The sequence below is a fragment of the Cervus elaphus genome, chromosome 12, assembly GCF_910594005.1.
Source record: "Cervus elaphus chromosome 12, mCerEla1.1, whole genome shotgun sequence".
Classification (NCBI taxonomy): Eukaryota; Metazoa; Chordata; class Mammalia; order Artiodactyla; family Cervidae; genus Cervus; species Cervus elaphus.
In genome coordinates, this window is record NC_057826.1 from 58355747 (window position 1) to 58380885 (window position 25139).

The 25139-nt window shown below is 37.6% G+C and overlaps 2 protein-coding genes across 5 annotated transcripts in view; one reads left to right on the forward strand and one right to left on the reverse strand.

The window, feature by feature from the left end:
- KLHDC1 (kelch domain containing 1) overlaps nucleotides 1-24245 on the reverse strand; it is a 37701-nt gene extending 13456 nt beyond the window's left edge. Inside the window, exons 1-9 of one of the 4 annotated variants that reach the window (XR_006344025.1) lie at nucleotides 23988-24232; nucleotides 13165-13235; nucleotides 12591-12708; nucleotides 12040-12158; nucleotides 8187-8265; nucleotides 7805-7852; nucleotides 6413-6496; nucleotides 2124-2207; nucleotides 1585-1643 (exon numbers count right to left, since the gene is read on the reverse strand). Coding sequence is in view for 3 of the 4 variants with exons in the window: in XM_043920227.1 (XP_043776162.1) it covers nucleotides 1585-1643; nucleotides 2124-2207; nucleotides 6413-6496; nucleotides 7805-7852; nucleotides 8187-8265; nucleotides 12040-12158; nucleotides 12591-12708; nucleotides 13165-13235; nucleotides 23988-24083 (758 nt within the window). In the remaining variant the exon portion in view is untranslated. Of the gene's footprint in view, nucleotides 1-1584; nucleotides 1644-2123; nucleotides 2208-6412; nucleotides 6497-7804; nucleotides 7853-8186; nucleotides 8266-12039; nucleotides 12159-12590; nucleotides 12709-13164; nucleotides 13236-23987 lie in introns of all 4 variants that reach the window. The other 3 variants (XM_043920227.1, XM_043920230.1, XM_043920229.1) reach the window with 3 other exon arrangements.
- On the forward strand, nucleotides 14607-15367 carry LOC122705033 (flavin reductase (NADPH)-like). Its single transcript, XM_043920231.1, has one exon. It carries the CDS (start codon nucleotides 14658-14660, stop codon nucleotides 15276-15278), a length of 621 nt encoding a protein of 206 aa, XP_043776166.1. The 5' UTR covers nucleotides 14607-14657; the 3' UTR covers nucleotides 15279-15367.
- Nucleotides 24246-25139: the final 894 nt, after the last annotated feature.

The window sequence follows — 25139 nt, forward strand, 5'->3', positions numbered from 1 at the left end:
TTGAGGCCAAAAAAAAAAAAACACACGAAAAGACCATAAGTGAAAAAGTTTAACTAATATAGGAGGTGAGAATAACATGGGCCTGTGGTAGAAGATGTAATTTGTTTTTTCCAAAATGGAAGTATTTTTACTGTTTTTGTAACTATTAAAAAATATTTGGGTTACAAAATGTTCAACCACAAAATTATTTTTTATAAAGGAGAGTTCTATAATCCTGTTTTCCAGCAATAAGAAATCATAATTTGGTATATATCTTTCCTGACTTTTATGCACACTTAAACGTATTTATTAAAAATATACAAATAGGATCACATATTCTGTTCTGTAAATTTTTTTCATTCAATTAATATGTTGCAGAATATTCCATGAAGCATAGTTTCCTTTGGTAATGGAAGCATGGCAGTTCACTGGGCAAATGTACCATGATTTAACAGCCCCCACTTATGGACATGAGGGTTGATGTCATGTTTTTGCTTTTATAAATAATGTTGCCATAAACATCTTTGTTGTGTATGCACACACATATACATATATGTGCACACATATAAACACTTGTCCAATTTTTGTCTTGGGAGGAATTTTGGATCAAAGTAGAAATTCCATATTTTAAACACATTGCCAGACCACCTTCCAGAAAATTGTACCAATTTAAACACCCACTAATTGTGTTGTTACAACATAGGATACACTGGTCATTTGTAATTATTCTTCCTGGAAAGTGAAAATTATTATTTTTATTTCAATTTATTTAATAATTTATGAAGTTGAACATTAAAAATAATAATTTATAAATATTCTTATTTCTTCTACGAGTTGTTCATTCATGTTCCTTGTTCACTTTTACTGTATTGTCTTTTTCTTTCCGATTTTCTGAGTTCTTGTGAATCATAGCCCTTTCTGTTAGAATTACTGTAAATATTACTTCTAGTTTGCTTTTTGTTTGCATTTTCCAACTTGCCTCTTAACTTTTTATGGTATATATTTCTACACAGAAATATTTAATTCTTAAGTGGTCTTATCAGTCTTTTCATTTATGAATTTTGGGTTTATATCATCTTTAGAAAAGCTTTTTCCACGCCAAGATTTTAAAGATAAATTGTTATATTTCCTTCTAGTACTTCTGTGGTTTCATTTTTTAACACTATTTGTACTTTGGCATAATGTATGGCTCTCATTCTATCTCATTACATGAACAGATGAATTGATAGCTAAATATATTATTCTATTTCTAAATATATATTAGGAGCAATAAAATCTGATTTTGACTCACTTGATTATCTCTTTGTTTCATTATTTCTTAAAGACCCTTAAGAATTTGTAATATAAAACCAGTAATTTAAAAAAAACCCAGTACTTTCACATAATCAATTAACTGTTAGTGTTCTCATGTTTTAGGTAGCCTGATTAAAGAACAAACTCTATATTTATATCTACATATTCCTTGCTTAGGCAAACAATCTGAAGGGGAAGAAAACATCTGTTCAGTTTTACAGACCCAAATTTGGATTACAGCATGCATGTGCAGACACACACAAACACAGAAATACCTATAGGTTAAAACAATACTTAGAATTTCAAACTCACCTTCCAGACCAGGTCCAGGTATCTAAGTTTAGATAGTGCAAATCATTCATCCTAGTTTGCTAAAATAAAAATGCATGAAATTGGTCAGTTGGTGTTTTACATATTTCATGGACTTAAATTTTGGCTTTAAAATAAAGTCATATTAAAAATAGATCAACTCTATTTTACTTAATATCAGAAGTTTACATATTGGGAAACAATGCTAAGCATTAATAAAATTATCATAGAGCTACCAAATGAATGTGTCAGGGGAGAAAGGAAAAAATGAGTATAAACTAACAAGATTTAGATAATAAGAAGTAAGGTTTTTCTGATAAATCACTGAAGTGAAGGATTCTCCCCATTAAAATATGATTTATAATCATTTGTGATTACTTAGATATGGTCTGTTCAGGTAATAGGAGATTTTTTAAAGCTATTATTGAATGGTATTTTAATTTCCAGACTATCTGAATGTTCAGCTATTCCACAAAAACAAAGGATAAATTTTTATAGGAAACATCAAACAAGAAAAGACCATTTCCATAAAAAACACTAACCAAAACACGTCCGCCAAAGACATAGCCCTTATTTCCAAGAACTGCACATGTATGCGCGGCTCGTGGCTGTGGTGGAATGCCACCCTGCAAGCAGAGATCAGAAAACAGAGCACTAAGGATTAGAACGGCTCTAAGTTACATTCCTATGCTCAGGATGCAAAATACTTGCTGCTAAGTTACAATTATGTATGTAGCTTAATTAAAAACCCTAATGCAAAAGTCTGTCCAAGGTAGTAAGCAATTATAGACAAATACTACTCTTAAGGAATTAATTCACTCAGATCTTTATTTTTTTAATGTTTTTCTTAAATACCTGACACTATTTGGTGCATGAGATTTCACATTAATTTTAGCTCAAAATGTAAAGATTTAAAAATTAAATTTAAAGACATTCTCTTTGCCTCTCTGACACACCCCACCCCTTCTTTCCTCTCTTTTTTCTCTCTCTCTCTCACATGCACATACACAGAGTTAATAATATGAATGAGCAGTACACAGAATGGTAATCTCAGAGACTCTAATAAAAAAATTAAATCTGTCCCTGAAGACTCTTGGTGCTTCAAATTCCACAATAAGAACTTTACTCTTGGCTTAAGCCAGTGTTTTCTCTCTTACTAAAACTCTTGACATTAACTGATAATACACCTTTATCCTTTGCTTTGAATAAACATAGCAGATCTTTTCTTCAGAGAAGTTTCAGATTGGTGGGGAAAAAAGTGTAATGAGTAGATGAATGAATAAAATATAAATACTTTTCTGCATAATTTCCACATGTTCATGATGAGTACTTTTCTGTTTGTATTTTTCATTCCGAATTCTGAAGGAACCCAGTATTTTCAACTCGTTGGCTACCAAATGTGGGCATACAAAATTTAATCTCTGCATCAAAGATCACAACTTTCTACACTTTTCAGGTTTACTTGAGTAACTATAAGGTCAACACAGTAAGAAATAATTCTGATATTACCTATATGTGTGTGTGTTAGTTGCTCAGTTATGTCTGACTCTGCAACCACTTTGACTATAGCTCACCAGGCTCCAAAGTCCATGGAATTCTCCAAGGCAAGAATACTGGAGTGGGTTGCCATGTCCTTCTCCAGGGGATCTTCCTGACCCAGAGATTGAACCTGGGTCTCCTGCATTGCAGGCAGATTCTTTATCATCTGAGCCACTAGGGAAGCCCCATTACCTACATAAGACTTTTAAATAAATGAGAAGGAACCATTTGTGTTGTGATTCCCAACTCTTCAAGCAAGACAAGTTTTAGTCTCCAGTATCTGATGTGAAATTTTAGAAAAATTCTTCTACTACGTATATGTTCATTATGAAATAAATGTTGACCTTCTCCTTTTTTATTTATGAAATACATTTAATAGCCAATCAAAGCTTCTGAATAAACTGGGTTCATATCAGTCCAAACAAAAACAAAGTAATGGGATTTGCATTAGCCTATGTGACTGTGTAAATGATGCATAGTGCTTATTAAGTTGTTTGAAATACTCAAAATAACGCAATTCTGTTCTGATAGAGTTAAGAATCCTGTGCAGGAAAACTCTTTCAACCTTCCACTTTATGGATGACACGCTATGTGTGTGTGCTAAGTCGCTTCAGTCATTTCTGACTCTCTGTGATCCTATGGGCTGTAGCCCACCAGGCTCCGCTGTCCATGGAATTCTCCAGGCAAGAATACTGGAGTGGGTTGCCATGCCATGCTCCAGGGGATCTTCTTGACCTAGGGATCGAACCTGGGTCTCTGGCATTGCAGGCAGATTCTTTATTAAAAATCAATGCATCTCCTCCATTGGCAGGTGGGTTCTTTATCACTAGGGTCACCTGGGAAGCCTATGTCACACTCTATGGCTTATCTAAAAATACACAGCTCTTTCATGACATAATTAGAATGCAAATCCAGTTTCTTCAGCTTCAAAACAAGTAACTGTTACACTGTATCAAGTTACCTTGCACTTTGATGCAGATATTTAGGAACAATGAATTAATTTAAGGAAGTCTCTAGAAAATAAAGAAAACAGATTCTAGCTGCAACCACATCAGAAAAACTTTCAGATAGAATATAAACAATGTAACAGTTCTTTGTTGGAGTACATTTGTTGGAGAAGACTCTTGAGTGTCTCTTGGACTGCAAGGAGATCCAACCAGTCAATCCTAAAGGAAATCAGTCCTAAATATTCATTGGAAGGACTGATGCTGAAGCTGAAACGCCAATACTTTGGCCACCTGATGCAAAGAACAGACTCACTGGAAAAGACTCTGATGCTGGGAAAGATTGAAGGCAGGAGGAGAAGGGGATGACAGAGGATGAGATGATTAGATGGCATCACCAACTTAATGGACATGAGTTCAGCAAGCTCCGGGAGTTGGTGATGGACAAGGAAGTCTGGCGTGGTGCAGTCCATGGGGTCGACATAACTGAGCGACTGAACTGAACTGAACCGAAGAACGTATCTGAAGAAATGATCAGAGAGATCACAGTGAAAATATTTTTAAACAATAACTAAAAGTGTCCCTGTCCCTGGCACAGAAGGATGGGAGGGATACAAACTACGGTAAGGAGAGACAGTCACGGAAAGACCTGAAGTCCCAAAGAACTCCTTAGAAACTACCTCAGCTCACTGATCCCAAGGAGCACATTCTAAAACTATGTGTGCAGTAGCTCCAGATTCTTGCTTATTCTCTAAGGAAGCAAAGGGTTAAGAAGCCTGAAAGAGATCTAGGATGAGTTTTAGTAGATCCAGTGTCAATAAAATTTCTCTCCACCTGCTTACTGATATGAAATTATTTTAAGAGAGACAAGATGCTTTTATTTCATTAACACATAAATCTTAACATTCAAATACTGACTTGCAGGAAACTTCCATCAACAAATATGACTGACTGATAGTTGATCAGTTCCAAAATTAGAACAGAAGAACACTGGAAATGTGAAAGCTACTGCTAGGAAAAAGAGGATGCTGAGATGGGTCAAGCCTTGTAACACTTTTTATTTTGCATAGAACTTCCCTCACTTCCATTTACACAAGCTGAACTGCAAGGAATTTTAGGCATACATGCGTGTTGTGGTTTATTCATTAAGTTGTGTCCAACTCTTTTGCGACCCCAGGGACTAAAGCCCACCAGGCTCCTTTGTCCACGGGATTTTCCAGGTAAGAATAGTGGAGTGGGTTGCCATTTCCTTCTCCAGGGGATTTTCCCAAACCAGAGATCAAACTTGTCAAACTCCTGCTTTGTCAGTGGATTCTTTACTGCTGAGCCAACAGAGAAGCCCACATGCATGTTAGTGGACAAAAATTTGGTTTTTCCCTAGACTGTAGCAGCATCACCTAGCAACTGTTCTCAGAGCATTGCTTGAATGACTCATAACTGTACTTGTTGACAATCCTCCAATCCTCTCAAATCCTCTTTCCTCTCTTAAAATCACAGAGAATAGAATTTGAGCCAAATTTTTGGTTTTGTTCAAAAATTCGAACAAAAATGTTGTTCAGTATTTTATTCTGCACAGTTCCAATGATCTGACCAATCATAATACCTTGCTCCCCTAGGGACAGGTCTCAGACTCAGGCCTGGCCAATCATACCCTTGGCAACGGGGATTGATATAGAGGAGGAACACAGCTAAGTAGAGCCAGGGTGAAGATACAGACATTGAGAAAATACAGCACCAACAGAAAGAACTGCTGGTATAGGCAGGGCCATAGTCCCTCCTAAATGAGCTGGCCAGTCTGCAGCAGACAGAATAAGCTAGCACACAGAGAAGCAGGGAGAAGCCAACAGAAAGACGGAAATACTGTGACGAGGTTGGGTAACCTGCTCCAGTTCCTAAGACCCTGGTCCCTGTAGCCTTTCCACTGTGTGAGCCACTTCAAAATACACCTCCCAGCTATGCAAGAATTCTTTACGGCTTAAACTCATGTGAATTTGTGTTTGCTCACTAGCACGTGAAAGAGTACTGAGATTTCAGGAGTTTATGAAACATGGGCTTTTCAAAATCATGAACTTTGTTACGAAAGGACTTTTAAAAAGAGCCTTCATTAAATCAGGGCATTACACTTGTGGGTAAAGAATGATGATGGCACCTCTCTAGATTTTCCTAGAAAACCTTAACCTGGAGAAAACTATGTGATAAAAAAACAATAATAGTGACTGCACTCAAGAGAACCCCTTTGTACATGATTACAAACTCAATTACTAACAGCCAATAACTTAGTAAAAGAAATTCACTTTAAAAGTATTAATGAATATAAAAACATAAAGGTAACTTTTCACAATACTTACTTTAATTTCGGGTTGAAGCCAACTCTGTGTCTTTGTGTCAAATATGTGAACATCATTATGCCATCCCCAGAATATCTGCTCTTCCTAAAACATAAATTTTTTAAATATTTTAAAAGTTTTTAACGACTTTTAGATTTGTATGATAGCTTCACTGCTTATTTACTGGTGCAATAATAGGCATTTTTACAGAAATAGAGTCAAGTGTGACCATAGTTATAAACTTTACGCATTCACCAGTGGCTCACTGGTGATCCCCAGGCTACAGCAGCATCGCCTAGCACCTGTTCTTCTCATAGCATTGCTTGCATGACTCATCACTATACTTGTTAACAGTCCTCCAGTCCTCTCAAAGGATTATCTCTTTGAAAATTGCAGAGGAAAGAATGATATTTAGATTTGAAAATCTGTTTTCCTAAAGTACATGTGCCAAATTTCTCATCTTTGCTGTTAGAAACTTTAGGGAACAGTGGTTCTTTTTGTAAAAGAATTCTAATCACTTAACTAAGCAGCTTATTCTTATACATTAAATGTATGCTTACTCTCCTCTGTCTTCTAGGAAGACCTGGCAAGGCAAAGATTTAGCGGTTAGACTGTATGTAGTATCTTCTGCATTGTTGAGATCCTCTACCACCACTCTAGCTTACCTCTGCAGCGGTTTTGTGTTATACATCAGGACTACGTCATTCATTTGCATCAGGACTTGTCAGACAAGTCAAATAAACTAAATAATTTACCTAGTTCAGAATCTAAGTGAAAAAACCTACCTGTACACCATAAACTTCAGGACATGATCATTAGCCTAACTATACTAGTTGAGAAAAAAAAATGAGAGCTTTCACTGATGAGTAAAAATAATTAGACATCATTAGTGGGAAGTTATATCACTAAAAATTATCAGTAATACTGTAAGCAGCAAAACTTAAAAGATACTTCATTTTAAAAACTCAAAAACCATGTAAACCACTTTTATCACTTAAAAATCATTCAATTGTATTAACATATATTAATTTCACACACAGTCTAAGTAAAGCCTATGGTGAAATTTTAAATACCCATATACAAAGAGATATACAGGAAATGTACATATATCTTTACATTAATAATATACAATAATAAAATACGCTAGTAGAAGGTAAAAGTGAGGTTACTGTGTATCTTGGTGGTGAGATCAATGGCTTTTAAAGTTATCTTTTAAAAGATTTCATTTTAAAAAAGATTTAGAGGATTTCATTTCATGACTTCTTTCATTAATATAATAGTTCATTCTCTAGCCCGTAAGAATAAGTAGAAAAAAGCAGTATCATTTCATGACTTCTTTCATTAATATAATAGTTTATTCTCTAGCCCGTAAGAATAAGTAGAAAAAAGCAGTATCACTACCAACTTACTCACTGTCATACAGAAGCCAGTCTGAGCTATGAATAGTTCTGGCGGACGTACCTAAAAGGAGGTGTATGTCAGCAACAGCCACTGTGGTTACCTATGAACAAAGTTTTTCAAGTTGTGCTAAAGCCACTACTTGTCTAATAGAAGCATCTTTAAGTGATTTATGATATCAGAAAAGAAATTACTCTGCCAGTAGCAATGAAGGCTGATACCATTAGAAGAGAGAATCTCTTGCAACTGGACCCAAATTCAAGAGAGAGAAAAGACACTTTTTTTTCATAGTATCAATTATAGCAAATTAAAATGAGAAGGACTGGGCTCATTATTTCTAAAAACTTTAAGGTGACACTAAATTAGAGGAAAAGGTAAACAGGGATTACTCTCTTACCCAAGATGCATCATGAACATCAAAACAATCTTGGAGTTCATTATGTCTCCTACACCCATAGCCACCAAAATATATTAACCTGAAAAACAAAACAAAGGACACACTTTGGGAGTTCTGCTTTCAGCTTGTTCACAGAAAGCTGAAAGACATCATTTCTCTCACAACCTAAACAAGACATATAAACTACAAAACCATAGTTAAAAAAAAAAAAATCAAACCACTATGGGAACAAAGAGACCTAAGTGAACTAATTCCAGAAAGTGATGAGCCTGCAGTAGGAGAGAGAAACCCACTGTTGCTTTCATCCTTGATGCAACAGCAGGAGGAGGAAGAACCTGGCACACACAGGGTTTGTAAAAGAAGCCAGCCAAAATTTCAATAGTCACGGGTAGGCTAGCACAGCAAATTAGAACCTTAAGAGACTCAGTCACCTAGGGAGTTTGAATCTATTCAAAAAGTATTCACATAATCTTCAGAGAGGACTTCGGGCCAGTCACCAAGAGTATGAAGCAGCAGAGATTACAGCAACTCTTCTTGAGGCAATCTGAGCTATCAACTCTAAAGTTTGGGATTAGGACAGGAAATCTGAAGGAAACACCTTGGAGTGCTGCCCACAAAGGCCAGGGAGGACATGCAATGCTTAAAGACGTCACTCAAGGTACAAAAAGTGTAAAGTGGGATTGCGGAGCAAAGAGAACTCCCTAGCAGCCGAAATACCTACCAATTAGGCTATGAAACAAGGAGGGATCTCTCCCAGTTCTGAGAAGTAGGTACATGGCTGTGAAGTCCAGCTCAAAACCTCTTCACAATTTCTAGTGCTCAAAATGTGGGGTCCTAGCAAAGAAAAGTCTTGATCCTGCATTAGAACATTTGAAGCCAGTGCTAAAACGGAATGAAACTAAAGCTGCAACAAAGCCTAAGCACAGGCCAACTGCAGGTTAGACTGACTTAAAGTCCACTCCAGCAGCCTGAAAAAGAAAGAAAGGGCATGTCCTTTTCTGGAGAGATGATTGTTTACTACAACCTTTACTGTTCTTTCAAACAGAATGTCTGCCATATGATGTAAAGTTAGAAGGTATATGAAAAGGCAAAAAGAAAAAGTGACCCACAATCAAGAGAGGAAAGAGTCAATATAGCTGACTTTAGATATTGGAATTAGCAGACCTGGCCTCTAAAATAATTCTAACAGAAATAGTAACAGACTAGTTTGTAAAAGGTGGACAAAGTTCAGGAAGAATGAGATAATTTTGGCAGAGACATGGGGACACCTATTATAGAGGCAATCAAGTTAAGATGAAGTGATTAGGGTAGGCACTAATTCAATATAACTGGTATTCTTACAAAAGGGGGAAATTTGGAGGAAGACAAGCAAGTACAGAGAGAATGTTACGTGACTATGAAGGCAGAGATCTGAGTGATGCTTCTACACACCAGATTACCAACAAGTCACCAGAAGCTGGGGAAAGGCATGAAGTAGATTCTTCCTGAAAACCCAGAGAAAGAACCAACCTTGCTGACAGTTTGATCTCAGACTTCTAGCCTCCAAAACTATGAGACAATACATTTTTTGACACACCCCATGGCATGCGGGATCCTAGTTCCCTGACCAGGATGCACACCTGTGCCCCTTGCAGTGGAAGAGCAGAGTCTTAACCACTGACAACCATGGAAGTACATTTCTGTTGTTTAAATCATTCAGTTTATAGAACTCTGTTACATCAGCCCTAGCAAAATAAACATTTACCACAATTATAAACGTATTATCCTTTAATCCAGAAATCAAATTGTGGAATTTTATCCAACAAATAGATCTGCAATTATATGTATATAAACACAAAGATATTCATTAAAGCATAGATTGTAATGGCATATGAATTGAAATAATCTAAGTGTTGCTTCATTTATCAGGAAAAAGTTAAATAAACTATAGTATATCCTCATGGAAGAATACTATGCAGCTGTAAAAACAAAACAAAAGCAAAAAAACAAGCTTTCCAACTAGAGATACAGAAAAATGAAAGTTCTCCATGGTACAGTGTAGACTAAAAGAAGCAGTAGGATGTTCAACATCACTCATTATCAGAGAAATGCAAATCAAAACCTCAGCGAGGTACCATTACTTGCCAGTCAGAATGGCTGCTCTCCAAAAGTCTACAAGCAATAAATGCTGGAGAGGGTATGGAGAAAAGGGAACCCTCTTACACTGTTGGTGGGAATGCAAACTAGTACAGCCGCTATGGAGAACAGTGTGGAGATTCCTTAAAAAACTGGAAATAGAACTGCCATATGACCCAGCAATCCCACTCCTGGGCATACACACCGAGGAAACCAGATCTGAAAGAGACACGTGTACCCCAATGTTCATCACAACACTGTTTATAATAGCCAGGTCATGGAAGCAACCTAGATGCCCATCAGAAGATGAATGGATAAGGAAGCTGTGGTACATATACACCATGGAATATTACTCAGCCATTAAAAAGAATACATTTGAATCAGTTCTAATGAGATGGATGAAACTGGAGCCCCTTATACAGAGTGAAGTAAGCCAGAAAGATAAACACCAATACAGTATACTAACACATATATATGGAATTTAGAAAGATGGTAACAATAACCCTATATGCAAGACAGAAAAAGAGACACAGATGTATAGAACAGACTTTTGGACTCTATGGGAGAAGGCGAGGGTGGGATGATCTGAGAGAAAAGCGTCGAAACATGTATATTATCAAGTGTGAAACAGATCGCCAGTCCAGGTTGGATGTATGAGACAAGTGCTCAGGGCTGGTGCATTGGGATGACCCAGAGGGATGGGATGGGGAGGGAGGGGGGAGGGGGGTTCAGGATGGGGAACACATGTAAATCCATGGCTGATTCATGTCAATGTATGGCAAAAACCACTACAATATTGTAAAGTAATTAGCCTCCAACTAATAAAAATAAATGGAAAAAATATATTAAAAAAATAAATTATATAAAGTAATGGCTAAAATAAATAAATAAATAAAAGAAGCAGTAGGATGCAGAATAGTGTACAGAGAACACAGATGTTTGTGTAAAGAGGCAGAAAAGATACAGATAAATATATAGAGAGATACATACGTATGTATACATATATATACACATATGTATGTATTTGCTTCTATCTGCTTAAAGTAACAGAGTGCAACTGTTCCCAAACATGTCTGCATCTTGGAATTACTTAAGGAGCTTAAAAAAAATCATACTCCCATGGATTGTAATTTAGTTAGTCTAGGGTATCACCTCGGAGAAGGCAATGGCACCCCACTCCAGTACTCTTGCCTGGAGAATCCCAGGGACGGGGGAGCCTGGTGGGCTGCCGTCTATGGGGTCGCACAGAGTCGGACACGACTGAAGCGACTTAGCAGCAGCAGCAGCAGCAGGGTATTACCTGGGCTTCAGAGCATTAAAAAAAAAAAATCCCTATATTATTCCTATGGCAGACAAGTTTGAGAACCACTGCTATAAAAATACAAAGGATGTTGATGAAAGTAGCTATTTGTGCATCTGGAGGGGTAGGAACAGGATGGATGGGCGCAACAATGGGAGCTAGACTTTTTAATATGGTTTTGATTTTTAAACCATGTGACTATATTAACTATCCAGAAAATTAATTAAGTAATTAATTAAAAAAAACAAATAGTTGCTTCCACCATATTTATTCTTATGACCTGGCTCTTATCTAGGATTCAAAACTGCCTTTACCATCAGTGTCAAAACAGTTTGTAATTATATCTTGAAGAAAATTCAGTTTCAAGTTTTCTCTGTTTTGAACACAAGCTATAATCCTTACTTGAACGCAGTTAATCAGGTGGTTTTGCTGCATTACCTGTCTTTATAAACCCAGCAGGAAAGTTTATCACGTGGTGTGGGTGGTTGCCCTTCAAAGTTGGTGATTTTTTCCCAAACGTAGGTTCCATCTCTTGTTCGTAAATTAACAAAATAAAGCTTTTAAAAGAGGAGAATACTGTTAACAGACAGGGCATTGGAAAATTAAATATATGTCACAGGGACAGGTGATCCAAAATTAATAACGTTACTTTTTATTTTTAAAAGGTAAAAATTTTAATTGTAGAGTTAATGAAAATGGGACTATGTTTTAGAAGCAAAAATGATATATGAAACATACTGAAATGAATCTTTACCCTTCTCGTTCTCGCCCTATGGATATCAACCAAGTAAGCAGTTAATTCAGAAGCAGAAGGATCTGGGACCAGAGAGGAGCAGGTATGCTGCATTTTCACTCTGTCTTTTAAAACCTTATCTAAAGTTAGCTCAAGCTTTTCTACATATGTCTTCTTTGCAAAATACTTGTGAGATGAAGTGACACATTAAACATTACATTTTTCTGCACTCCTGAATTGAAAAGAAAAAAATTACTCGATTGCTGTATCCTTTGTCATCATATCCTCCAAAAACGTACAGCTTTCCATTAATGCAAGCACCGCAGCTTCCTGACATGGAGGTAGGCAGTTCTCCTTCCATGAGGTGCATTGTCCTGCAGCAAGAACAACGTGGGATGCCGTAACTTTCCAGAAAGGCAAATTAAAATTCCTTTTGAACTCCATCAGTACTTTTTCAATGAAAATTGTCACTGACAATTACAATTAAGATATCATGGTAGCCAATACTCTAAAAAGTGTAAGAAGATCCATGGTAAAGACTTTTCAACCTACTGAGGAAAAAAGTTACAAAATCTTCTCATGTCACCAGAATTGGGAAATAGTAGAACAAAACAAAGTCTTCAGATAGGAATAGTAAAGGACAACAAGTGAAGAGAGGAAGGGATTTGGGGAGAGAAACATCCAGAGGGAATAAAGCACTGAAGGAAAGGGAAAGGGAGACAACATAATATTGCAGTATGTTCTGAGTATGGTCTCAGATCTCCCGTTGTCTATGATAACAGTTGTAACAGATATTAAGACTGGACATTAAGCAATGCAAAATTACTTACCACAACCCACTATCAATATCATAGGTCCAAATCTCATCATTAGGCAAATATACTTCATTGTCTTCAATAGACTAAAAACACAGAATACATAAAATTATGTTTATTATTTACAAAGTAACAACTAAATAGTTGCTCAGGATGGGAAAACCACAATGTAAAAAGTGAAAAAGACAAAAACAATAAACAGCCTCAAAGACGGTTTTTTCAATAGAAATTAAGATAGATCAAAAGAGAAGGGGAAGAGAGACATTTTCTAAGAGAAAGTAGGCAAATACAAAATAGCAAGTATATGAGTCTCAGAAAAAGACTGAGGGCCATTAAACTTTCCAAGAAGTTCAAGAAAGAGAAAACAGCAAAACAATAACATTAGAAAAGAATACTGAAGACTATGAAGCCAGAAAGAAAAGGAATATTGAAAAAGGGCAATATATTTGTGGTAAAAGGGAGGAGTTAAGAAAGGAAACTTTTATGAAATATAATTAAGAGCACCATATCAAATACCTTGATTCACTGGACATGTTTTTTGAGTGCCTACTATGTGCAAGGCATGGTGTTAGATGTTGATTAAATATAGAATCTAAGGATCAAGATAAATTAAACTAGTCAAAATGCCAACTCCGAATATGAATAATCTCTAAAGAAGCTGAAAACATATATAGTACATTCTGATATTTATGATAAAAAGAGAAATAAGAATAAAATAACAATTTTCTTTATGTTAAGGTTAAAAACCTAGGGATTAAAACAAACCCTTACCCAACTCTGTCAGGAATAGTTAAAAGTTATAAAATAAAAGATGGTAATGATAACCCTATATGCAAAACAGAAAAAGAGACACAGATGTACAGAACAGACTTTTGGACTCTGTGGGAGAAGGCGAGGGTGGAATGTTCTGAGAGAATAGCATTGAAACAAGTATACTACCAAGGGTGAAAGAGATCACCAGCCCAGGTTGGATGCATGAGACAAGTGCTCAGGGCTGGTGCACTGGGAAGACCCAGAGGGATGGGATGGGGAGAAGGCGGGAGGGAGGATCGGGATGGGGAACACATATAAATTCATGGCTGATTCATGTCAATGTATGGCAAAAACCACTACAATATTGTAAAATAATTAACCTCCAACTAATAAAAATAAATGAAAAAAAAGTTATAAAATAACTCAAAAATAGCTAGTTGCAAAAGATGTTTAAGAATATCTAAGAATTAAATGTCTAAAAATTTAAGAATTTCTGTATGATGTATAAATTATTAACATGCTAAGTAGAATTAGTTAATATTCTCATTGCTCTACTAGTTAAAATTTTAAAATAGTATCCTGACTACTAGTTCTATGTCTCTAACTCCATCTCTGTTTCTGTCTGTATCTCTCCCCATTCCCTACTCTCATACACACACACTCAAAGCAGAAGAACATTATAATAAAATTTCCAAGGGAGTCGGTTCCCGCGTGTCCTGCGACTCCGCGGCCTCGCGCCCCCACGATCCCGTAGCATGGTCGTCAAGAAGATTGCCCTTTTCGGCGCCACCAGCAACACCGGGCTCACCACGCTGGCGCAGGCGGTGCAAGCAGGCTATGAGGTGACGGTGCTGGTGCGGGACCCCTCCAGGCTGCCCTCAGAGGGGCCCCAGCCGGCCCACGTGGTGGTGGGTGACGTCCGGGAGCCGGCTGACGTGGACAAAACTGTGGCTGGGCAAGATGCTGTCGTCGTGCTGCTGGGCACCCGCAATGACCTCAGTCCTACCACAATGATGTCCGAGGGTGCCCAGAACATCGTGGCGGCCATGAAGGCCCATGGCGTGGACAAGGTCGTGGCCTGCACCTCGGCCTTCCTACTGTGGGACCCTTCCAAGGTGCCCCCAAGACTGCAGGATGTGACTGATGACCATGTCCGGATGCACAAGGTACTCCAGCAGTCGGGCCTGAAGTACGTGGCCGTGATGCCACCACATATAGGAGACCACCCATTGACTGGGGCCTACACAGTGACCCTGGATGGACGAGGGCCCTTGAGGGTCATCTCCAAACACGACCTGGGCCACTTCATGCTGCACTGCCTCACCACTGATGAGTACAACGGGCACAGCACCTACCCCTCCCATGTGTATGAATAGGGCTCTGGCCCTGTCCGGGAGGACAGCATCCTGTGAAACAGAGAACAAAGAAAGGGGGCAATAAAACTAGAGCCAAGAGCTTCAGATTACTCTAGAGGATCCACAAAAAAAAAAAAAAAAAAAATTTCCAAGGAAACTTCCACTCTGTCTGACTGAGGAAACCATGTCTGACTGATGGACAAGTAAATAATTGTTAAGAAAAGGAGTTAATGTATGACTCTAAGGTTTAATGGTATCCAGCTCTAGTAGCCACATGAGTACACCTTTACAACAGAAACAGTATGAAAATGGCTTCTGTCGCTTTTCTGCTCAAGTCCCTTCAGTGCTTCCCTGATGCTCTCAGGATGGTCTAAAATTCTTATGATTCTATGCTGTATAGCACCTGCTATCCCTCCAAAGTTCTTGCCTTTAGTCATTAAGTTCCAGTCTTCCTTCCGTTCCTAAACCCATGCAAGTTTCCTACTGGACCTTCACCTATGTTCTTCTCTCTTCTTGCAGGGCTCTCCCAAAATTTGTTCGGCTAATTACTCTTTCTTTGGGAATCATTTTGTTGCTTCTTTACTCTTCTAGAATAAAGTTAAGAGATTAAGGTCCCTGTTAAATGCTCTCATAAATCCTATACCTTCCCTTCCAAGTCCTTTGTCTGCATCATATCCACACAGCACCACCACTGCCATGATACAAGTTTCATGAGTGCACAGGTCATGTTTATTTTGTTGTTCCAGAGTCTACCACAGTGACTTGGACATACAAGACCAATAGAATATTTGTGGCTTAAGAGAATGGATACATGAATAATACTTATTAAACTGACTGTATGCTCATCTCATGGTTAAAAAGAGAAGTCCGTTTAACTAATCTTTAAAAGTGGTGTTGCAAAAAGCCAAATGGAGCACAGAACTGAACAGTTTGGCCCTAGTTCCTTATTTTCTCAGTGATTTCACTCCTAAATTATCCCTTCTTTTCATCATCCCTTCTCATCATCAAATTTTGCTTCTGTGGTAGATCACCCCTATCGATACTCAAACATGCCTTAGTATTGCTCATCTTAAAACAGAACTCTTCCACAACTCCTTCTCTCATTTCTCGGCTCCCTTCCTAACAAAGGCTCCACACTGAGTTACAGTGGGGCTCTCCATTGCTTCGTTGCTCGTTACAGCATCAACCCAGATTAATCCATTCAGACTCATTCCACTAAAACTGCTTTTGTCAAAGTTACCCTAAAAAAAAAAGAGAGAGAGAATTAGTGAACTTATTAATCCAGAAACATAGCCCAGAGAGATGGAATATATAAAAAAGAAGTTAAGAGACATGGAGGAAGAGAGAGAATGAGTGAGGAAACTTGACTCAAAAAAAACATGGAAAATATGAATAATCTCATAGTTTTGATTGAATCAGAGATTTAAAATCTCCCCCACAAAGTACCAAACCCAGATGGCTTTACAGATGAATTCTTCCAAACACTCACAGAACAAGTAATTAAATCTTCCAAAAAATCTACTCCAGAATATAAAAGAAGGAATACTAGCCAAACCACTTTTGAACATAGATGTAAAATTGCTTTAAAAAGTAATGAGTAAATAGGATCCAGTTGATGTATATAAAAGGTAACATATTATACTAACTTGTACTTAATCCAAGGAATGGAACATTGATTTAATATTACAAATATTACTATTATTTTATAAGTCATCACATTTGGAGAGTAAAGAAGAAAAAACATAATTATCTCAGTATAATGCAAAAATCACTCTTGAAAACTCAACATTCACAAATTGAAAATTGGGTAGAAAGGCACCTTGTTCATTTGAAAAGGGCCATTAACTTGAAAAAGGACACCTACAAACAAACAAAACCCTAAGCAATCATTAAACTTAATGGTTAATAGTTTAAAACAATCCCTCTGAGATTAGGAGCAAGGAAAAAATAGCTTTCATTTTACACTGTACTTTAGGTCCACCAGTATAATAAAAAAAATTACGAATAAAGATTAGGATGGAAGAAACAAAACTGTCATCATGTGTAGATTCCATATAGAAAATAAAGATAAAAAAAAGAAAATAAAGATAATTAACAGATGGATTTTGAGAATGAATGTATGTTTAGAAAGTCTGCCAGAGTAAAAAATATTCAAGTTAATTGTATTTCTAAATACCAGTGATAATCAAGCAATTTAGTTTTAAAGAAACTAACAACCAAAAACACAAAGAAGCCAAGCAAAGATATATAAGATATAGATACAAAAGATATACAAGATATTGATGAAGATACTACAAAACTTTATTGAAAGACATCAAAAAGTCTTGAATAGAGATATACTAGATACTTGGACCTGAAGCCTCAATTTCATAACATGTCTATCACTCTCAAGTGATCTAAAGATTGAGTACAGTAACATAAAATCTTACAGAGTAATTTATTTGACAATCTGATTCTAAAGTTTATACAAATGAGAAAGTACGGTGGAAAGCAAGTTGGCAGTTCTTCTAAAAGTTAAACGTAGAATAACCACATGACCCAGGAATTCCACTCCTACGTACCCAAAAGAATTGAAAATAGGGACTCAGATACTTGTAATGCCAATCTTGATATCAGAACTACTTAGAATACACAAAAGGGGGCAACAACCCAAGTGTCCCAATAACAGATGAATGGATAAACAAAATGTGGCATATGCATACAATGTAATCCTATTCTCTATAAAAGGAATGAAGTTCTGACACATACTGCAATGTAGGCAAACCATGAATGTAATATGCTAAATAAAAGAAGCCAGACTCACAAATATAAACATTATTAAGATCTCATTTACATGAAAATCTAGAAAAAGGCAAATGTATAAAGATAGAATGATTAGAAGTTAGCAGGGCCTGGGGTAAGAAGGGAGGGAGGCAGAATTTCTGTTTGGGGTAGAGTTTTGCAACTAGACAGCGGTGTGTGCTAAGTCGCTTCAGTCAGGCCAACTCTGTGAGACCCTATGGACTGTAGCCAGCCAGGCTCCTTTGTCCACGGGATTTTCCAGGCAAGAATACTAGAGTCAGTTGCCATGCCCTTCTCCAGGGAATCTTCCCGGCCTAGAGACTAAACCCGTTTCTCTTACATTCAAGCACTGGCAGGCAGGTTCGTTAGCACCGGCACCATTTAGGAAGCAGACAGTGGTAACACTGGACAACACTGAATATAATGCCACCAACTGTACACTAACTTGGTTAAAATGACAAATTAAATGTTTTATATATTTTACTATAATAAAAATAGTAAAGAAAATGTATATGAAACAACAAAAGTCCCTACATAACCAAAATATTCCTCAAGTACAAGATAGAGTGTGAGTGGAGCTTTTACCATCCAACATTCAGACTTCTAGTAAAGCTGTTGTCATTTAGACACTGAGGGAGGTTCTGTTCCAAGAATAAATAGCAAACTTCACAAAATAAAGAACCTAGAAACAGATGACACAAACAAGGAAACTTGATGCATGTCAGAGTAGGGAAAGAGGGGACTATTTAATATATGACACAAGAATAACTGATTACCCATATTGAAAATATAATCAAATTGGATCCCTACCTTAAACCAACCAACCAAACAAAAAATTCAAATTAAAAGAAATTAAATGTGGAAGGCAAAACCAAAAATTGTTTAGAAGACAATATAGGAGACTTTATGATCTCCACGCTGGGAAAGATTTAAGATGCAGAAAGTACAAAGCATTAATGTCATTAATTAAAAGCCTCTGTTGAACAAAATATAATCAAGAAAGTACAAAGATAAGCTACAGACTGAGAAAAGTGAAAGTTGCTCAGTCGTGTCCAACTCTGCAACCCCATGGACTATACAGTCCATGGAATTCTTCAGGCTAGAATACTAGGGTGGGTAGCCTTTCCCATCTCTAGGGGATCTTCCCAACCCAGGGATCGAACCCAAGTCTCCTGCATTGCAGGCGGATTCTTTACCAACTGAGCTACCAGGGAAGCCTCAAACTGAAAAGCCATATTAAACTCCTACAACTATGTAATTAAAGAATTCCTATAAATCAGTAAAAGACAACTCAATAGACAAGTGAGCAAAAGACATGAACCAGTGTTTTCACAGAAAACACAAATAGTTCATAAAGCTATGAAAAGACACTCCACTGTATTGTAATCATGGAAAGCAAATAAAAACTACAATGAAATAGGTCGTCACACTCACTGCATTGGCAAATTTGAAGGCCAGATGGTACCAAATGTTGTCAAGGATATGGAACAAGGAAGTTGGTGAGGGTGGTGTAAATTGATACAAATATTTTGGTAACACTGATGTTTCCAATTTAATTTGGAAGTGTGTGACCAGGCAACCCAGCATCCCATCCGTTGGTGTCTGCCCTAGAGAATGTATATGCCCCTCTGCAGGTATAATAGGTGACATGTTATAAGGAATGCTCAATGTAGCATTGCTTACAATTCCAAAAAGAAAAAAAAAAAAACAAACCTGAAACATTCAAATATACATCAATAGTGGAATAGATAAGGAAATTGCTGTGAATTCACACAATAGAATATTATATAGTACACACATCAAAGGAATAAATCTAGCAGTGATTTTCAAAATATTTAATAACTGCACAGCACAGAAACTGACCAAACAAAATAAACACTAAGCACAGTCACAGCCATGCAAGTGCACAACTAGCTGAATACAAATCACGTATGAGTCTAAAACACACAATGTTAACTAAAAGAATTAAGTCATGAAAGAAAACCCATGCTCTGATTAAAAAACCAAATAATATATTGTTTAGGGACAGATGCATAAGTGATAAAACTATAAACAAAACAGTGATTAATAAGAAATCAAGATAGTGGTACTCTATGAGCGTGGGAGGAACAATATAATCAGGGAAGGATAAACATGAAACTTCTATGGTACTGATTTTAGCTGATTTCTTAATCTGATGTCATTATTTTACATATCCTTTTGTATAAACATTTCAAATTTTTAAATTAAAGAATAAAATTCTAATAAATGAATATTAGGTAGCTCATGGAATCATCAGGGAAGCTGGAGAACCAGCTTGTGTTAAGAGAAGCAAGACCTAAAAACCCAGAGAACCAGTCTGAAGTGTAAACTGCCCCGGTCGCTGGTGAGCAGCTTGTAGCATTGCAGCGTGTAGAACTGCCTTTTACGCCAGGGACCTTATCTTCCTACAAATTCTATGGGTAGCCAAGAATCCTCCTTAAGTCCTGATTTTTACGTCTTTATTCTTAAGTCCAAATCTACCACACATACATCTAACCAATAGCATCCAGGCTACTTGCCCAGAACCTAGCTGCAAGCGAAGCGGGAAAAAACCTGGTACTCTTGTTCTTTTTTATTGGGCACCTACTATGAGCTATGTCTGACTCAGGACACTAAGGACAGAATAGGGAACAAAATTCCTCTCTTACAGAATATATTTTCTATGAAGGTACGTAGGAGGTACTCAGACAACTAAAATAAATACTCAGACAACTAAAGCAAGACTCACTTAGTGGGGGATACAACAAGAGGAAGGGGATTCAAATTCTGGCCATCTAAAAAGAATTAACATCTCCACATAATATGGATGGTCTGTGTGACCATCTATGAATAAATAATTAGGTTAAAGAAATACTCACTTAAGGCTTTTAATACACATTGCTAACTTTCTCTCCAAAGAAGTTTACTAGTGCATGAGTAATTCATTTCCCTACACTCTTCTCAAAAATTCTGAATATTTGCAAGTTGGAAAATAAAATTTTCATTTCTGTTTCTTTGATTCACAATCTATTTCTTTCCTTTTAAATTTCTGTGCTTGTCCATTGCTCATTTTTCAGGGAAATATCAGTCTTTATTTTTACAGAACTTTTGTCTATGACACATGTTGCAAATAACTTTGCCCATTTGTCATTCACCTCCTCACTTTATGGTGTTTAAAAAGCACAGATTTTAATTTTTAAAACTCTGATCTTAACCGCTCTAAGATGATTAAACAATTTTCCTTTTATATTAAAAAACAACTTTGATCTACCAAGCTTTTTCCCTTATAGTTTTTTCCCAATTCAGTTTTTCTTTTCCCAACTCAGAATTTTACACGTCACATATTTTCTTCTGGTATTAAATGGCTTAATTTCTCTATATTTGTCAATCCGAAACTCTACTGTCATTTTCCTCCAGTAGTCCCAGGAACATATTGAATAAGCAACTGTTCTTCCAGAACTGAAATGCTGCCTTTTATATACGAAATACTCTTATATGCTTGGTTGTTTATGTAATTTCTTCTCCATTCCATCATGCTATCTCAACTTGCATCACTGATTTGTTTCAGTATTATGTTTTAAAATCTGGTACTGTAAACCTCCAACTTTCATTCTTTTCAAACGTTTTTTAAATTGATTCTTCTTTCCTTTAAGTCCTTTTCCAAAACAGAAACATATAGTTAAACAGACTCATACAGCTAGTTTGTATAAGGAAAGGTTTAGGGCAAAATGTATTAACATCAATTGTATTACAGAAATAGAACTGTTCATATGATTAAACCTTAAGAGGAAAGTATATCATCTGTAAACATGCTAAAACATTGTGTTTCTCCTCAAAAATTTAGAAAAAACTACTCACAACTTTTAAATGTTCCTAGTTGTAATACTAAAGTTTGTATGAATTTCAGTAGTGTGGAAAATATATGAAAAAACTAGGAACAAGAGAATATTCTGGCACCAATTAGAATTTACTTTTTTCAGCATTGCTGCTCTTACCTCTAGAGGTAGGGTTATTTTCAGATACACTGGACTTTACAAGATGTTCAATAATAGGGTAATAATAATTTAGACAGATATATGTGGGCCATTCAAGTTTTAGGATATACTTTTGTCAATTTTAACACACATTGTGTTCATGAGGAGGAAAACTGGGCTTGGAACAAACAATCTGGAATCAACTGAATACTATTCTTTAAGACTGACTACTGGGTTACCTCTAGATTCCAGAGCCTTTTAGCTGTTCAGAAGGATGTGAATAAAACAATTGTTGGAATGATTCTACTTTTTCATCATTATATATATTCTTTTCTGCCTCCCACTCTCTCTTTCCTTTCCCTTATGCCTTAGACATATTTTAAGTGCTGACAATCCCTGGATTTAAAACTAGGCTTGATCCAAATCTGTGTGGTACTTTCCAGGGTGGTTCTTATAGCATTTACTCATTGGATCAGTAGCACGAAGTATTTCTACTCACTAACTGTGATCTGAAAACCTGGAATCTTACCAATTACACAATTTTCAAGATTAAAATGAAATGTAAAAACACCAGACCTTTCAGTTATGGGCCCAACAGAAATCTATACTGTCACCAGATATGAGATATTACAGATTACTATCTTAAGTGAGATTTTTTTCATCTGTCACAATACTAAGAATTAATATAGCCATGAAGTCTGACAACTGTACATCTTCAAGTAGTACAGCTCAAAACAATACAAATATTTCTTCTGCAAAAACCATCATTATATCTAGACTACTTTTTCACCAAGAACACGAGGTGGAACTATTAGACCTTAGGAAAGCCTAATTTATGTTTATCATAAAAATAAAATAGGCTTTGGAAATCCAATATATCTAAGTTGGAATCTGCTGCCCTTGCAGCCAAATGGCCATTCAAATTATTTACTCTTACTGACTCATAGACCTTATTTTTTAAATAGTATATTACTTACCTTACAAGGTATAGTAAGGATTATATAAGATTGGGAATATATTTCGTAACACATGCCACGTATAGTAGGCACTCAAATGTGAGTTCCGATTTTCCCATCCTGACACTGAATCAGATTAAAAATAAACACACAAACAAAACAACAAAAACCAACTTGGATTTGAGAATCATTTAACATAAACAGTATGTTCTTTATTTCTTTGAACGATTCAATCATGTTACATCTGTCACATAATAGTATTGAATCAGTCAGAAAAATATCTGTTCTACCTCCAGTAGAACTCCAGATGGCTCGCTTTTTTTGTTTTTCTTTTCTTAAATCTTAAACTAAAGGGGTTGGCATATATTCCAGAACTGCTTTCCATCTTTAGAATCCTTGATTCTATAATCCTACGATTATAGAAACAAAGCACATATTCAAACCTCCACTGTAATAAGGATTTTAAAGCCTAACATTCATACTGTTAATATGAGCCTGTTTTCAGATTCGGAAAAAAAAAAAAAAAAAATCATTACCCACTGGTAAAGGAATGCCACTAAAAACAACTTAGGAATACTTAAATGCTTCAGTGATTCCGAATCGCGCCGCGGGAATAAGGAAATATTTATGGACTAATATAGCTCGGCATCCTCGGTGGGCTTTTGCGTCTGCGTAAGCATTTAAAAATGATCATCAATCGCGCAGTAACCGCCTGAGCGCTGGGCAAGCCAAGCTATCCGCCAGCTGCGAGGACCCGGCGGACTGGAGAATGGGAAGAGCCCCGGAGCGGGCTTTGAAGGCTTTCCCAGTGCAAGCAACGGCGGCTCGGCGTCCAGCCCCGAAGCGGCGGGAGAGCGGCCGACAGCAGAGGGCCGGGCGGGGCGCCGGCGGCGCCGGCCCGGGCCGCGGACCGGCCCCCGCCTCTGGGCCGGTGTGGGCGGGGGCTAGCCGGCCGGTCGGCCCGGGAGGCCGGGCGGGCTCCCGGCGCGAGTCCGCCCCGTCCCGCCTCTTCCCCTTACCACGTAGCCCCCCCACACGTAGAGGAAGTTTCCGTCCACCACGGCACAGTGGCCGCTGCGCTCCTCGGCCACGCAGAACAGCTGCGAGTCCGCCATCCGCGCGGTAGCTGGGCCCAGCCGCTCGGCGCGCCGCAGCCCCTGCCCACGGAGCGGCCTCTCCTCCCGCCCGGCTCCTCCACGCACGAACGGAACGCGTCGAGGGTCGAGATTGGTGGGAAGGCGGCACCAGTGCGGCTGCGCCGTCCCGAAGCCCGCCCGGGAAGCCGAGCCCGGGGTGGCGTCGCCAGCTAGGGATGCTTGAGGTCTGAGTGGGCAGGGAGGTGCCTTCGCGTCTCCGCAGCCCTGCCACTCGCTTATTTCGTGTCACTTGCGATTGTGTTGTGTGGGCGGAACAGCCTAACTCTGTACCTTATCCAGTGACTCTGTGGACTTCTTGTACACGGACTTGATGCTGCTGTGACTTAAATCAATGTATTAGTACACAAATGCTTTATGTACTTCCATTCAACTTCCATTCAACTTCCAGCAGAGATAGTTATCCAGAGAGAGAGAGAGAATAGGAGAGAATGAGAATTTTATATATGTATACATATATATATTTAATTGAAAATTTTCTAAAACATATGCCAGCAAGCTACAGACTGCAGGCCAAATCTTATCACTACGTGTTTCTGTGGCGCCCACAAGTTAAAAATAAGTATACATTTTTTAATGGTTGAAAAAATAAAAAATGATATTACTCATAAAAAATACAAATCCAAATTTCAGCGTCTGCACATAGTTTATTGGCACACAGCCACTCTAATTCGTTTAAGGATTGTCTGTGGCTGCTGATGTAAGCCACAGAGTTGAGTAGACCCCGCTGAGCACCTGCAACAGACCAGATAGGTCTCACTGTGGAAAATGTTTACTGTCTGGCCCCTTCCAGAGAAAGCTGCCTAACCCTTGCTATAATATGATGTTCCTGAAGTAAAACTAGTGCCAAGAGGGAAGACAATAATCATTCCAGTGTCTATAGATGCCCCTGTCCTTTAAGAGAATGTGGCTGCTCACCCCTCAGAACGTTAATTTATTCATTTATTCAGCATATGTTTATTAAGTGCCTGCTTGCTGTAGCTAGTTGGTCCTGAGGTCCCGTTAGACACAAACGCT

What these genes read in the sequence shown, in the direction of transcription:
- LOC122705033 (XM_043920231.1), top strand. Translation starts at nt 14,658, where the DNA reads ATGGTCGTCAAGAAGATTGCCCTTTTCGGCGCCACCAGCAACACCGGG.